This window comes from Nerophis lumbriciformis, linkage group LG01 (genome assembly GCF_033978685.3).
Source record: "Nerophis lumbriciformis linkage group LG01, RoL_Nlum_v2.1, whole genome shotgun sequence".
In the NCBI taxonomy this organism is placed as follows: domain Eukaryota; kingdom Metazoa; phylum Chordata; class Actinopteri; order Syngnathiformes; family Syngnathidae; genus Nerophis; species Nerophis lumbriciformis.
Window position 1 is genome coordinate 59,110,477 of NC_084548.2, and position 14,716 is coordinate 59,125,192.

At 42.4% G+C, this 14,716-nt stretch overlaps 1 protein-coding gene across 4 annotated transcripts in view; it reads right to left on the reverse strand.

The window, feature by feature from the left end:
* ikbkg (inhibitor of nuclear factor kappa B kinase regulatory subunit gamma) overlaps positions 1–14,716 on the reverse strand; it is a 42,520-nt gene that overhangs the window by 19,976 nt on the left and 7,828 nt on the right. For all 4 annotated transcript variants that reach the window (XM_061988358.2, XM_061988330.2, XM_061988349.2 and 1 more), the window contains exons 3-4: positions 9,510–9,766; positions 3,944–4,018 (exon numbers count right to left, since the gene is read on the reverse strand). In XM_061988358.2, the coding sequence (XP_061844342.1) occupies positions 3,944–4,018; positions 9,510–9,766 (332 nt within the window). The remainder of the gene's footprint in view (positions 1–3,943; positions 4,019–9,509; positions 9,767–14,716) is intronic.

Sequence of the window (14,716 nt, forward strand, 5' to 3'; positions counted from 1 at the left end):
TAGTGTTTTGGCCCACTTACAATGACAATAACAAAAAATAATGTTTTTCATGAACGATGTACTAGTATTGTATGTCTGGGTGGGGGTCCTGCTTTGGAAATAATTTGTACCCCTCTCAGATATCGCATTTAGTTTCCATTAAAACCTTCACATGTTGCACAATGAGATGTAAGCATGGGATCATGTGTAAATTCCTGTAACTTTCTGTTTGTAAAATATATTTTTTGATTAGTATTTCCTTAATATACTAACATAATTTCACGGTTAATATTTATAAATTAAGATTCTTAATAAATTACAGTAGAATAAGCACACATTTGATTGGTAAATCATAGTGTAACAACCTGGAATTACCGTATTTTTTTGGAGTATAAGTCGCACCGCTCGAAAATGCATCATAAAGAAGGAAAAAAACATATATAAGTCGAGTATAAGCAGAGGTGGGTAGAGTAGCCAGAAATTGTACTCAAGTAAGAGTACTGTTACTTTAGAGATTTATTACTCAAGTAAAAGTAAGGAGTAGTCACCCAAATATTTACTTGAGTAAAAGTAAAAAGTATGTTGTGAAAAAACTACTCAAGTACTGAGTAACTGATGAGTAACATACACACACATATAATATATATATATATATATATATATATATATATATATATATACACACACACATTTATATATATATATATATGCACATATATATATATACAGTATATAATTTATATTTATTTATTTTGCCGTTTTTGTTTACATGTTAAAGGTGTTTTAATGAATATACATGCATGTTTAACACATATAGATTCCTTTCTTTCATGAAGACAAGAATATAAGTTGGTGTATTACCTGATTCTGATGACTTGCATTGATTGTAATCAGACAGTAGTGCTGATAGCGTCCACGTTTTCAAATGGAGGAGAAAAAAAGTTCCTCCTTCTGTCTAATACCACATGAAAGTTGTTGGTTTTTGGCATCTTATTTGTCCAGCTTCCATATTCGTTTTTATACACTTTACAAGAAATACATTGGCGGCAAACTCCGTAGCTTGCTAGCTTGTTTGCGCTGGCTTTCGGAGACTCTTGTTTTGAAAGCGCAGGCGCGATGGAGCGGCACTTTTATTGTGAAGACAGGAGGTCTTTAGGCTTTTGACGGGATGTACGGTTGAAATAAAAAAGGGTCTTTTTTCCTTCACACTTTTGATTGATTGATTGAAACTTTTATTAGTAGATTGCACAGTACAGTATATATTCCGTACAATTGACCACTAAATGGTAACACCCCAATAAGTTTTTCAACTTGTTTAAGTCAGGTCATGTGACCGCCTGGCTCTGTTTGATTGGTCCAACGTCACCAGTGACTGCATCTGATTGGTGGAACGGAGTGAACGTCACCAGTGACTGTATTTGTTGAAACGCAGGCACTATGGAGGTCTGTCTGACAAACCAAAACAAACAAAGCGTGCATTAACAGATCGATAAAAATCGAGTAGCGAGCTGAATGTAGATAAAAGTAGCAGATTAAAAGTAGCGTTTCTTCTCTATAAATATACTCAAGTAAAAGTAAAAGTATGTTGCATTAAAACTACTCTTAGAAGTACAATTTATCCCAAAAGTTACTCAAGTAGATGTAACGGAGTAAATGTAGCGCGTTACTACCCACCTCTGAGTATAAGTCGTATTTTTGGGGGAAATGTATTTGAATAAACCAAACACATTTGAAAGGCAATTTAAAATAAATAAAGAATAGTGAACAAAAGGCTGAATAAGTGTACGTTATATGACGCATAAATAACCAACTGAGAACGTGCCTGGTATGTTAACGTAACATATTATGGTAAGAGTCATTCAAATAAGTATAACATATAGAACATGCTATATGTTTACCAAACAATCTGTCACTCCTAATCGCTAAATCAGATGAAATCTTATACGTCTAGTCTCTTACGTGAATGAGCTAAATAATACTATTTGATATTTTACGGTAATGTGTTAATAATTTCACACATAAGTCGCTCCTGAGTATAAGTCGCACCCCCAGCCAAACTCTGAAAAAAACTGCAACTTATAGTCCGAAAAATACGGTACACATTATGTGTGGTGTTGGAGTTGTCCAACTTTTTGTGTGGCTGTAAACGCATCACTGGTTGAGTGCCATATGTGCACGTGTTAGCGCAAGAGAGAAAGAGCGAGCGGCTGCTGTTGATATGACAGATGACAATGTTGGTTTTGGTCTGGTTTGTACGGTAGAAAATGACCATTTTTGCCAGATAAAAATGTTTTACCAATGTTTTTGGTCATTTGTTTATGGCCGACTAAGAGTTTTACTCAAAGTGACAGATGGAATTCATATCCTCCTTTTTATCTGTTGTGTCCGCTTGTCATCAGTTATATTGAAAATTGTTATGCACTTATTTTTTTATTAGATTTTGTGCGTGGCATGGATTTGCCATGCGCAGAGGACACGTGAGCAGTGCGCAATTGCACAGGTGCGCACCTTAGAGGGATCATCGGGCAGGGGTACGCCCCCTGCATTGGTCGCAGGGCACACTCATATGGACTTCAATTAATCTAACATGCATATTTTAGGAATGTGGAGGAGGCTGGAGTACCTGAAGAACCCCCACGCACGCACGGGAGGAACATGCAAACTCCACATAGGCTGTGTTTTCATTGCCCAGACAAATGCGCAAAACCTAAATATTGCAATAAGAAACTGGTAATGGAAAAACCCATATTTTGAAAAACCTCTCAAATATTACTAAAACATTTTTAGTCTCTCGTGAAGTTGTTTGTCAGACGTTTCGATTTTGAAGTATGTCGCAAAAGCATGACGGAAACGTCAAGGCAAGACCCCTCGGGCAGACAAGTCGTCTTGGTCTCGCTTCTAGTGGGAATGAAGAGGCACTGGTCCATCTTGCAGGCCCCTCCTCGGCAATGGAGGCTGACCTGCACGCTTGGAGAGACCCACAATTTTCTCCCAAAAATCCCTTATTGGTGGCCGCTGCCATACATGAGGAGGTCTCCTTTGAGCAATTACTCGCTGCCTTCGTCTTCTATTGACATCACAGCAACAGCAGTGGCAGCATTTGTAATACCAGCTCCAAAACCATGGAATCGCAAAGCGTTTACCTTCCTCAAAGTCAGGGGTTGGCAAACTTTTTGGCTCAGGGGCTACATTGGCTTTTGAAGTTTGATAGGCGGGCCGGGCGAGCACATGATACATTTCAAAGCATGTCATATCTGTTGGAACTAAGAGTAGGCTTCTCAAACGTGGACTATTTTAATCATAATACATCTATTTTCATTAATATAATATCAGAACATCATAGAAACATACAAATTATATTAAAGGGTTAATACTTACATTCGGGAGCGGTGTTGTTGATCACCCTTTTTCGCCAGTGCGTCGAAGTCTAGTATGAGTTTTGTTGTGGCAATTCTCAAAACAGATATTTGCTCAATTCTGTTTTAATATTTGGCGGGTCGGATTAAAAGGGACCAACGGGTTGGATGTGGCCCCCGGGCCGTAGTTTGCCTGCCCCTGCTCAAAGTGGAGTGTCGCGGGATGAGATGTTACGAGAATTACGGCTCATGACGCAAAACACCCTTTAATGGAAACACCTTCAAGTCGCAAATGTACTTTGTCGAAATGTTTGAAATAGTGCTTTTGTTTTGCGAAAAACTGCAATGGAAAGGCAGCTATAGACACAAAAGAGTCTAACCTAGATCTCCTGACTGTGCGGCTTAAGTGCTGACCACGAGGGCACCGTGCATGAATGACTGACAGTCATCTGGACATATAAAATCCTGACAATTCACCCCCTACCAGAGCAATACACACTTGCCTCGACCAAAACATGGACCCACTAGCTCACTGGGAAATAAACAAATCCATCCATCAGAACGAGCAGTAATGCCACTTGTGTCCATATTCGCAATTGAAATATTACCAAGCTGCGAGGCGGAGTTGTCTGTGTGTGCTGATCGGCCTCTTCTGCTCTCTTCTGGTCCCGCTGATCCAGGGTCTGCAAGTCAAGGAAGGAATTCAGTCAATTGCAGGAATCATGTAGACACCACCACTTAGTCCTATTCTCCCATGTACTTCAAGGGGCTGTTGGCAACTTGCTCAAAGTAAAAAAATTTAAAGCAAAAAATATATATATAAAAAAAAAAACCACCACCAACCAGCTTATGTAACCATTAGTGCTTTAACAGAACACATTTAATTTAAGACTGTCTATACTTTTCACAATCACACTTTACATAATAAAAAATTATTGGTGTTTACGGTGTTTACACGTACACCACATACAAAACAGTCTGGAGCAACAAACAATTTGCAGTAATGATAGAATAAACATTCAATTATTGCTAACACCAACTATCCACCCAAAGCGAATGCGTGTGCAAGTGTTACATACAGTCGTGGTCAAAAGTTTACATACACTTGTAAAGAACATAATGTCATGGCTGTCGTGAGTTTCCAAAAATTTCTACAACTCTTATTTTTTTGTGATAGAGTAATTGGAGCACATACTTGTTGGTTACAAAAAACATTCATGAAGTTTGGTTCTTTTATGAATTTATTACGGGTCTACAGAAAATGTGACCAAATCTGCTCGGTCAAAAGTATACATACAGCAATGTTAATATTTGGTTACATGTTCCTTGGCAAGTTTTACTGCGCTTTTGGTAGCCATTCACAAGCTTCTGGCAAGCTTCTGGTTGAATTTTTGACCACTCCTCTTCACAAAATTGGTGCAGTTCAGCTAAATTTGTTTGTTTTCTGACATGGACTTGCTTCTTTAGCATTGTCCACACGTTTAAGTTAGGACTTTAATAAGGCCATTCTAAAACCTTAATTCTATCCTGATTTAGCCATTACTTTACCACTTTTGACGTGTGTTTTGACATCACATGGACAAAGATAAGACCTTCTGGAGGAAAGTTCTGTGGTCAGATGAAACAAAAATTGAGCTGTTTGTCCACAATACCCAGCAATATGTTTGGAGGAGAAAAAGTGAGGCCTTTAATCCCAGGAACATCATGCCTACCGTAAATCATGGTGGTTATAGTATTATGCTCTGGGCCTGTTTTGCTGCCAATGGAACTGGTGCTTTACAGAGAGTAAATGGGACAATGAAAAAGGAGGATTACCTCCAAATTCTTCAGGACAACCTAAAATCCTCAGCCCGGAGGTTGGGTCTTGGGCACAGTTGGGTGTTCCAACAGGACAATGACCTCAAACACACGTCAAAAGTGGTAAAGGAATGGCTAAATCAGGCTACAATTAAGGTTTTAGAATGGCCTTCCCAAAGTCCTGACTTAAACGTGTGGACAATGCTGAAGAAACAAGTCCATGTAAGAAAACCAACAAATTTAGCTGAACTGCACCAATTTTGTCAAGAGGAGTGGTCAGAAATTCAACTAGAAGCTTGCCAGAAGCTTGTGGATGGCAACCAAAAGTGCCTTCTTGCAGTGAAACTTGCCAAGGGAAATGTAACTAAATAATAAAATTGATGTATGTATACTTTTGACCAAGCAGATTTGGTCACATTTTCAGTAGACCCATAATAAATTCATAAAAGAACCACATTTCATGAATGCTTATGTGCTCCAATCACTCTATCACAAAAAAACAAGAGTTGTAGAAATTATTGGAAACTCAAGACAGCCATGACAGTATGTTCTTTACAAGTGTATGTAAACTTCTGACCATGAATGTACGTCCGTAGTTATGTCCTAGAAGCCTTAAGAGGGTGGGATATAACGCCAAATTTACATTGGAAACTTAGCGCATTTTCGGCATCTGTGTAAATGTTGCAAACAGACCCTTTAAATCAGGTGTGTCAAACCCGTTTCCTATTGGAGGCCATATTGCAGTAATGTCTGCCTTCAGAGGGACTCTTTTTAAAAAAAAAAAAGTAATTTAAATGATGCATGCGGGTGACAACTTGTGATTTTTTTGGATTTGTTTATTTGGGACATTGCACATTAATGAACAATCTGATTTACATATTGTAAATGAGCCAGATTATACCATAGTTGCCCATTAGTAGTCCCAACACATTAAAACAGAAACACAGAATAAAACTTTATAATTTAAAAATCACAGAGAAATGTAATTGGTAAAAGTGATGATATTACTGGGAATTTTTAAGAAACAATATAAGATGCTTTTTAAAAGTGTAAAAAGTGTGACATTCTCTAATATTACTAGGAACTTAGTCTGTTCCAGTTTGTCCTAAGGTTGTTTTTCTGTAGGGGATGTCAAGGTCTACTCTAAAGGAGGCTCTGGTGCCAAAACCTCTGCCAGTCCTGAGTTGAATGTATGTGGAGATTAAATAGCAGTTTTTAAAATGAACAAAATTCTCAAAGTTAAGCATTATGTATTTTAACCAAAATGTTACACTGATAGAATGACAGAGGCTTTTTATCAAGGCTTTTTATAGATATTTTAAATAACTTCTATGGGTTGTAATATTGTGTTTCCAGTAAGCAACCAGGTTGTGATGCAGTAATCTATGTGGGAAAATATAATTGAGTGTAAAAGAATGTCAGCAGACTTGATTGTCATGGAAGGTCTGATTTGTTTAAAATTATGCAGATTTAACTTGATTCTTTTAGCTGAGTTTGATTTTTTTTTTTTTTTTAAAGAAAGTGTCTGGCCCAGTGTGACCCTAAGGTACTTGAACTCCTCTATGCTTTAGTTTTATGGGTTTTTTTTTGTGACCATCATTGAAAAAATTGTATTTTAGTTCAACAATAAACATTATTTAAGAAGCATATTCTGAATACTTATTAGGGCTGACGAGAGGATGGATGGTGCTCCATGTGTGCTCTTGGCAGGTGTAAAGATAACTGCATCATTAGCATACATTTGAAAGTTCCCATTCATGCAAACATTTGGCAGGTCATTTATATATAAAGAAAACAATGCCGGTCCCAGAATAGAGCCATGTGGAACCCCTAATGGGCACTCAAGATAGGATGACGAGATACTACCAACCCTCACTGATTGTCTTCCGAATCATGATTAATCGAAATTCAAGTGGGATTTTATTCAAAATATAATTTGACAGCACTAATATAAATGTATAATCACCTCATGTTATTATACACACTTGCTGATGCGTTGGAGTATTAGATGTTTTTATGTATAAATTGATAAATAACTTGATTTGAAATCATAAGTAAACGTGACATGCAGATATTTAACTATTTATTTTGATCTTTGCAAAAATATTGTTTAAATATAGTATTTAATAATATAATATTTGGCATGTTTAGATAATATTAAAGTTAAAGATATGCTTTTTCCCCTGTCAAAATTTAGTGTTAAAAGAAGAAAAAAAAAAAAAGAAAAAAAGAAAAAAAAAAAATAAATAAAAGAAAAAAAAATATATATATATATATATATTTTATTGAAACAAACTCTTTCCAGGCTTTCGCTGGCCACACAAAATGATGTGGCAGGCCATATCTGGCCCCCGGACCTTGAGTTTGTAACTGGTCTTTAAATGAAAACAGCAGGCAATTACGCAGACTCTTTCACCAGCTGGAGCGACACCAAAATGTGGCGGTTCCTGTCGAATCTGGCCTTCCATCGACTTAAGCACTTTTGTACGCGCTTTTGAGGCTGCAGTAAGTCCAGCACTCAAGGTTTGGATGCGTGTACACCACACTTAATATTAAAATAAATAAGTGAGAAAGGATGCAATTATAAGTGGAGCATTTTTGCACTTCTCCTGACCACAGATCTTGACCAAAACCCCCGATTTGTTTGCTGACATCACTGGCTTCAATACCATCAGGATTGGAAAAAAAACACTCTTCAAAAAAGACAAATTGCGAGCAAAACAAGCTAACCATAGCAAAACACTGAGTTCCAAAGCCTTCTGACCGCAACTAAATGGGCAGAAAAAAGGCTTCTGTTGCAACGGATGCAGAGGATGAGGATGAGAAAGAGTCGAGAATCAGGTAGTAACCAATAATCAGTGTATGGAAAATAACTTTAAAAAAGTGATTAATTACGGTTACTCATTACTTTACCAAAAAGTTATTAAATTACTAACATAATTACTCTTTAATAGATGTAATTAGTTATTAGAAGAAGTAATTGTCAATCAAAAAAAAAAACATTCGAATTTCTGGCATAATGCAGTTGAGATGTTTCATGAGACCGGAGTGTATGTGTCTTTAAAAGGCGATGCCTGTCGCTACATGATGTGTGGCGTCAGCGCCCAGACAGAGCGGCATTAGCTCAGTTGTGTATGTTAGCTAAGACTCGCAGTTTGCTGGCAGTGACGGCAGCTCTGTTGGATCTTTTCGGTGGATTGTGATACCTCTGGTTAAGGAAGAGATTGAATGCTGTAGTCTCCTTGTCCACAAACGGGGTATTGTTGGATTGCAAACTTGTCGCTTCCATTATTAACTTGTTGTTCATTATTCCGTCGAAGTAAAAGTGTGTGTATGTGTGTGTGTGTGTGTGTGCTTACATGTTGTGTGTTGTTTGCTGTGTGATGTTGCCTCCTTCCATTTGATATCAAGTTGATTTTTGTGTGGTGCTGGTTGTTGCTTTCATTTGTCAAACATTACTTCCTGCATTGAACTTGCTGTAGTTCTGACGCTGCCATGATGACATACAACTACACCAAACGTCTTGCTAATAGCATAGTAACATATATAAAAGTAAAAAATTAAGATTGCTTGTTATGCCGATATTATGTAACGCTGTTTTTTGAAATACTGATTATGACTCATTTAGCAGCTAAACCAGGACACAGGTCTTGTGCTGAAAGATATAAACACTCCATCAGTCGGCAGTATTGCTACATGATGCTTAGTGTTTCACTGAAGCTGGATCTGTTTAGCACACAGCTTCTAAAACTTGTAGTTCATCCTCTGTATGTTAAAGCTCACAAATACAAAGTTCTGGATCATCATTTGTCCCAAAGTAGTCTATGTTCTTTCTCAGAAAGTCTGCCATGATTAGTAGTTGTTGAAGATATAGCAAAGGTTGTGATGCGCTTTGTGAAAACATTGCAGCGCCGCCCTGATGCTTAGAATGACTAAAATAAATAAATATTACATGTTATTGTCAATGTGCTTGTTACTACATTACATATATACATACAGCATGTACAGTATATGAAAGGTTGTAGGCTTGTGGATGTTTTTTTAGAGTGCTTTGTAGAATAGATTGAATCCCTACTACTACCTGCATCATTAGCCACCTCTTGCTAGTGTTTATTTACGATTTAGAATGCATTAAAAAAAAAAAAAAAAAAAAAAAAAAAGAAAAAAGAAAAAAGGAAGACTTGTTCTTGTCTCATTATGATAGACAAAAAAAAGTGCAGCCCCCCTATAAGCCCAAACGGTAGACACGGGCCCTTGGTATGAACTGAACTAATGCTGCATGTGTGGTATTCCGCTGAGTCAACCACAAAACTGCAATAAAATATTCTTTCAGCCAAATGTCTATTTATGGATCTGAAGAATTTTCAAAGAACCAACCTGTGATGCATCTGTAGGCCCATTCTTGGTTGGACAAGGACTTTCAGTCTGACTGGAGCTACAGCAGTTAGATAAGGAGGCTGATCCGTTCACCAGGCTCTGTAAGGAGTAGTTCTCCTGGGCCAACCTCTCCACCAGGGCCCTGGCCTCCTGGAAACGACAGCTAAGAAACTCTCTGTCCTCCCTTGTCTTTCGCTGCCAACTCTCCATCTCTTCACAGCGCTGACGCAGGGCGAGGTTGCTCCGCCGCAAGGCCTCTGGGGAAAGAGAAAGGGCACTCGTTGTCAAACAGATGCACCACTCGTCTTAAAAACAATAATAATAGTAATAATAATAATAATAATGATAATAATAATTATAATGATGGAGCTGAGAGATATAAGATGATTTAGCTTGCCTGTGGATTGTTTTCATAATCTTACAGAATTACCAGAAAGGATACATTCCCATGAACTAAGGCTGGGCGATATGGCCTTTTATTAATATCTTGATATTTTTGGGCCATGTCACGATACATATCGCGATATTTTGCCTTAGCCTTGAATGAACACTTGATGCATATAATCACAGCAGTATGATGATTCTATGTGTCTACATTAAAACATTCTTGTTCATACTGCATTAATATATGCTCATTTTAAACTTTCATGCAGAGAGGGAAATCACAACTAAGTCAATTTACCAAAACTGTATTTATTAAACAGTTATTAAGCAGTGGCACAAACATTCATGTCATTTCAAAACAGAAAGTGCAAGATTGTCAGAGACATTTTAAAACAAGCTATTAGTGCACTTTGGTGCATGATGTCACTAAGATGACATATCAAAACAACATTAAATTAAAGTGCACTTTTTGTACAGAACGCCACTACAATATTTTAAAACTAATAAAGTGCACTTTTGTGCATGATGTCACACAAGATATTTAAAAAAGTGTAAAATAAAAATTAGCTACATAACAGCTCCTCTCCGAGCTGCCACCTTAACGTGGTAGAGGAGTTTGCGTGTCCCAATGATCCTAGGAGCTATGTTGTCCGGGGGCTTCCATGCCCCCTGGTAGGGTCTCCCAAGACAAACAGGTCCTAGGTGAGGGATCAGACAAAGAGCAGCTCGAAGACTTCTATGGAAATGCAAGAACCGAGACTTAGATTTCCCTCGCCCGGACGCGGGTCACCGGGGCCCCCCTCCGGAGCCAGGCCCGGAGTTGGGGCACGATGGCGAGCGCCTGGTGGCCGGGCCTGTCCCCATGGGGCCCGGCCGGGCACAGCCCGAAGAGGCAACGTGGGTCCCCCCTCCAATGGGCTCACCACCCATAGCAGGGGCCATAGAGGTCGGGTGCAATGTGAGCTGGGCGGTAGCCGAAGGCAGGGCACTTGGCGGTCCGATCCTCGGCTACAGAAGCTAGCTCTTGGGACGTGGAACGTCACCTCGCTGGGGGGGAAGGAGCCTGAGCTAGTGCGCGAGGTAGAGAAGTTCCGGTTGGATATAGTCGGACTCACCTCGACGCACAGCAAGGGCTCTGGAACCAGTTCTCTCGAGAGGGGATGGACTCTCTTCCACTCTGGCGTTGCCAGCAGTGAGAGGCGACGGGCTGGGGTGGCAATTCTTGTTGCCCCCCGGCTCAGAGCCTGCATGTTGGAGTTCAACCCGGTGGACGAGAGGGTAGCTTCCCTCCGCCTTCGGGTGGGGGGACGGGTCCTGACTGTTGTTTGCGCTTACGCGCCAAACAGCAGCTAAGAGTACCCACCCTTTTTGGATTCACTCGAGGGAGTACTTGAGAGTGCTCCCCCGGGTGATTCCCTCGTTCTACTGGGGGACTTCAACGCTCATATTGGCAACGACAATGAAACCTGGAGAGGCGTGATTGGGAAGAATGGCCGCCCGGATCTGAACCCAAGTGGTGTTTTGTTATTGGACTTTTGTGCCCGTCACGGATTGTCCATAACGAACACCATGTTCAAGCATAAGGGTGTCCATATGTGCACTTGGCACCAGGACACCCTAGGCCGCAGTTCTATGATCGACTTTGTAGTTGTGTCATCGGATTTGCGGCCTCATGTTTTGGACACTCGGGTGAAGAGAGGGGCGGAGCTTTCTACCGATCACCACCTGGTGGTGAGTTGGCTGCGATGGTGGGGGAGGATGCCGGACAGACCTGGCAGGCCCAAACGCATTGTGAGGGTTTGCTGGGAACGTCTGGCAGAGTCTCCTGTCAGAGAGAGTTTCAATTCCCACCTCCGGAAAAACTTTGAACATGTCACGAGGGAGGTGCTGGACATTGAGTCCGAGTGGATCATGTTCCGCACCTCTATTGTCGAGGCGGCTGATTGGAGCTGTGGCCGCAAGGTAGTTGGTGCCTGTCGTGGCGGTAATCCTAGAACCCGTTGGTGGACACCGGCGGTGAGGGATGCCGTCAAGCTGAAGAAGGAGTCCTATCGGGTTCTTTTGGCTCATGGGACTCCTGAGGCAGCGGACAGGTACCGACAGGCCAAGCGGTGTGCGGCTTCAGCGGTCGCGGAGGCAAAAACTCGGACATGGGAGGAGTTCGAGGAAGCCATGGAAAACGACTTCCGGACGGCTTCGAAGCGATTCTGGACCACCATCCGCCGCCTCAGGAAGGGGAAGCAGTGCACTACCAACACCGTGTATGGTGCGGATGGTGTTCTGCTGACCTCGACTGCGGAAGTTGTGGATCGGTGGAGGGAATACTTCGAAGACCTCCTCAATCCCACCAACACGTCTTCCTATGAGGAAGCAGTGCCTGGGGAATCTGTGGTGGGCTCTCCTATTTCTGGGGCTGAGGTTGCTGAGGTAGTTAAAAAGCTCCTCGGTGGCAAGGCCCCGGGGGTGGATGAGATCCGCCCGGAGTTCCTTAAGGCTCTGGATGCTGTAGGGCTGTCTTGGTTGACAAGACTCTGCAGCATCGCGTGGACATCGGGGGCAGTACCTCTGGATTGGCAGACCGGGGTGGTGGTTCCTCTCTTTAAAAAGGGGAACCGGAGGGTGTGTTCTAACTATCGTGGGATCACACTCCTCAGCCTTCCCGGTAAGGTCTATTCAGGTGTACTGGAGAGGAGGCTACGCCGGATAGTCGAACCTCGGATTCAGGAGGAACAGTGTGGTTTTCGTCCTGGTCGTGGAACTGTGGACCAGCTCTATACTCTCGGCAGGGTCCTTGAGGGTGCATGGGAGTTTGCCCAACCAGTCTACATGTGCTTTGTGGACTTGGAGAAGGCATTCGACCGTGTCCCTCGGGAAGTCCTGTGGGGAGTGCTCAGAGAGTATGGGGTTTCGGACTGTCTGATTGTGGCGGTCCGCTCCCTGTATGATCAGTGTCAGAGCTTGGTTCGCATTGCTGGCAGTAAGTCGGACACGTTTCCGGTGAGGGTTGGACTCCGCCAAGGCTGCCCTTTGTCACCGATTCTGTTCATAACTTTTATGGACAGAATTTCTAGGCGCAGTCAAGGCGTTGAGGGGATCCGGTTTGGTGGCTGCAGGATTAGGTCTCTGCTTTTTGCAGATGATTTGGTCCTGATGGCTTCATCTGGCCAGGATCTTCAGCTCTCACTGGATCGGTTCGCAGCTGAGTGTGAAGCGACTGGGATGAGAATCAGCACCTCCAAGTCCGAGTCCATGGTTCTCGCCCGGAAAAGGGTGGAGTGCCATCTCCGGGTTGGGGAGGAGATCTTGCCCCAAGTGGAGGAGTTCAAGTACCTCGGAGTCTTGTTCACGAGTGAGGGAAGAGTGGATCGTGAGATCGACAGGCGGATCGGTGCGGCGTCTTCAGTAATGCGGACGCTGTATCGATCCGTTGTGGTGAAGAAGGAGCTGAGCCGGAAGGCAAAGCTCTCAATTTACCGGTCGATCTACGTTCCCATCCTCACCTATGGTCATGAGCTTTGGGTTATGACCGAAAGGACAAGATCACGGGTACAAGCGGCCGAAATGAGTTTCCTCCGCCGGGTGGCGGGGCTCTCCCTTAGAGATAGGGTGAGAAGCTCTGTCATCCGGGGGGAGCTCAAAGTAAAGCCGCTGCTCCTCCACATTGAGAGGAGCCAGATGAGGTGGTTCGGGCATCTGGTCAGGATGCCACCCGAGCGCCTCCCTAAGGAGGTGTTTAGGGCATGTCCGACCGGTAGGAGGCCACGAGGAAGACCCAGGACACGTTGGGAAGACTATGTCTCCCGGCTGGCCTGGGAACGCCTCGGGATCCCCCGGGAGGAGCTGGACGAAGTGGCTGGGGAGAGGGAAGTCTGGGCTTCCCTGCTTAGGCTGCTGCCCCCGCGACCCGACCTCGGATAAGCGGAAGAAGATGGATGGATGGATGGATAGGAAATCAAATTGTGTATGTCATTCGCTATGTGGTAGGTTACTGCGGAGGTTATCTCCTGTTTTTGACTATTTTTTTCATACGGTGTTGATCTGGAAATGGATGACGCCAGGCTCAATTGAGTCAGTGCTGGTTGCTTCGGCATTTACTTGGTGTGGCACCGGCCGAGATGTTGACATGCAGAGTTTCAAGCACTCCTTATTCTCTAGCAGGTGACTTTTCAAATGATGCTACAATATAGGAGTGCTGCTACTTTTGTAGCAACACTTTTGCCGCATACTTTACATATTACGGTTGTCTGTTTAACATCTTCCCACTTGAAGCCAAACCACCGCCAGACGATGAACCCTGTGCTGTTTTTCTTGAGAATTATTCATTCTTCTTCATCCATTTGTTACCAGATTCGCACCTTCTCTCTCTCGTATTACCACTCTCACCGCTCGGCTAGCACCACCTACCACAGCTATTACCCATGCCGCTACCTCTCTGCTCCGCGAGAGCGTATGACGTTGCACGCGTGACAGTATGTGACATATGTAACAAGGTGCGCTTGTTTTATCTCTTCGTGAGAAGAAAAGACAAGAAAGAGTGAGAAAAGCCTGTATAGTGTAATGCCCGCAGCTAAAAGCAACTGCGTGAGAACGTATACTCGAATACTCACGATATAGTCATTTTCTACATCGCACAGAGACAAACCCGCGATATATCGAGTATATTTCATAGGTCGCCCAGCCCTACCATGAACACAGGGCTGCTGCAGTGTTTGAAAAAATATTCATGGCTGGTACGCCTCACAAACTGGCACCTTTATGATGTAAGTCAACACCTCAGGTTTACTGAAAGTTAACTTGACATCATAACCTCAATCAGTCCAACA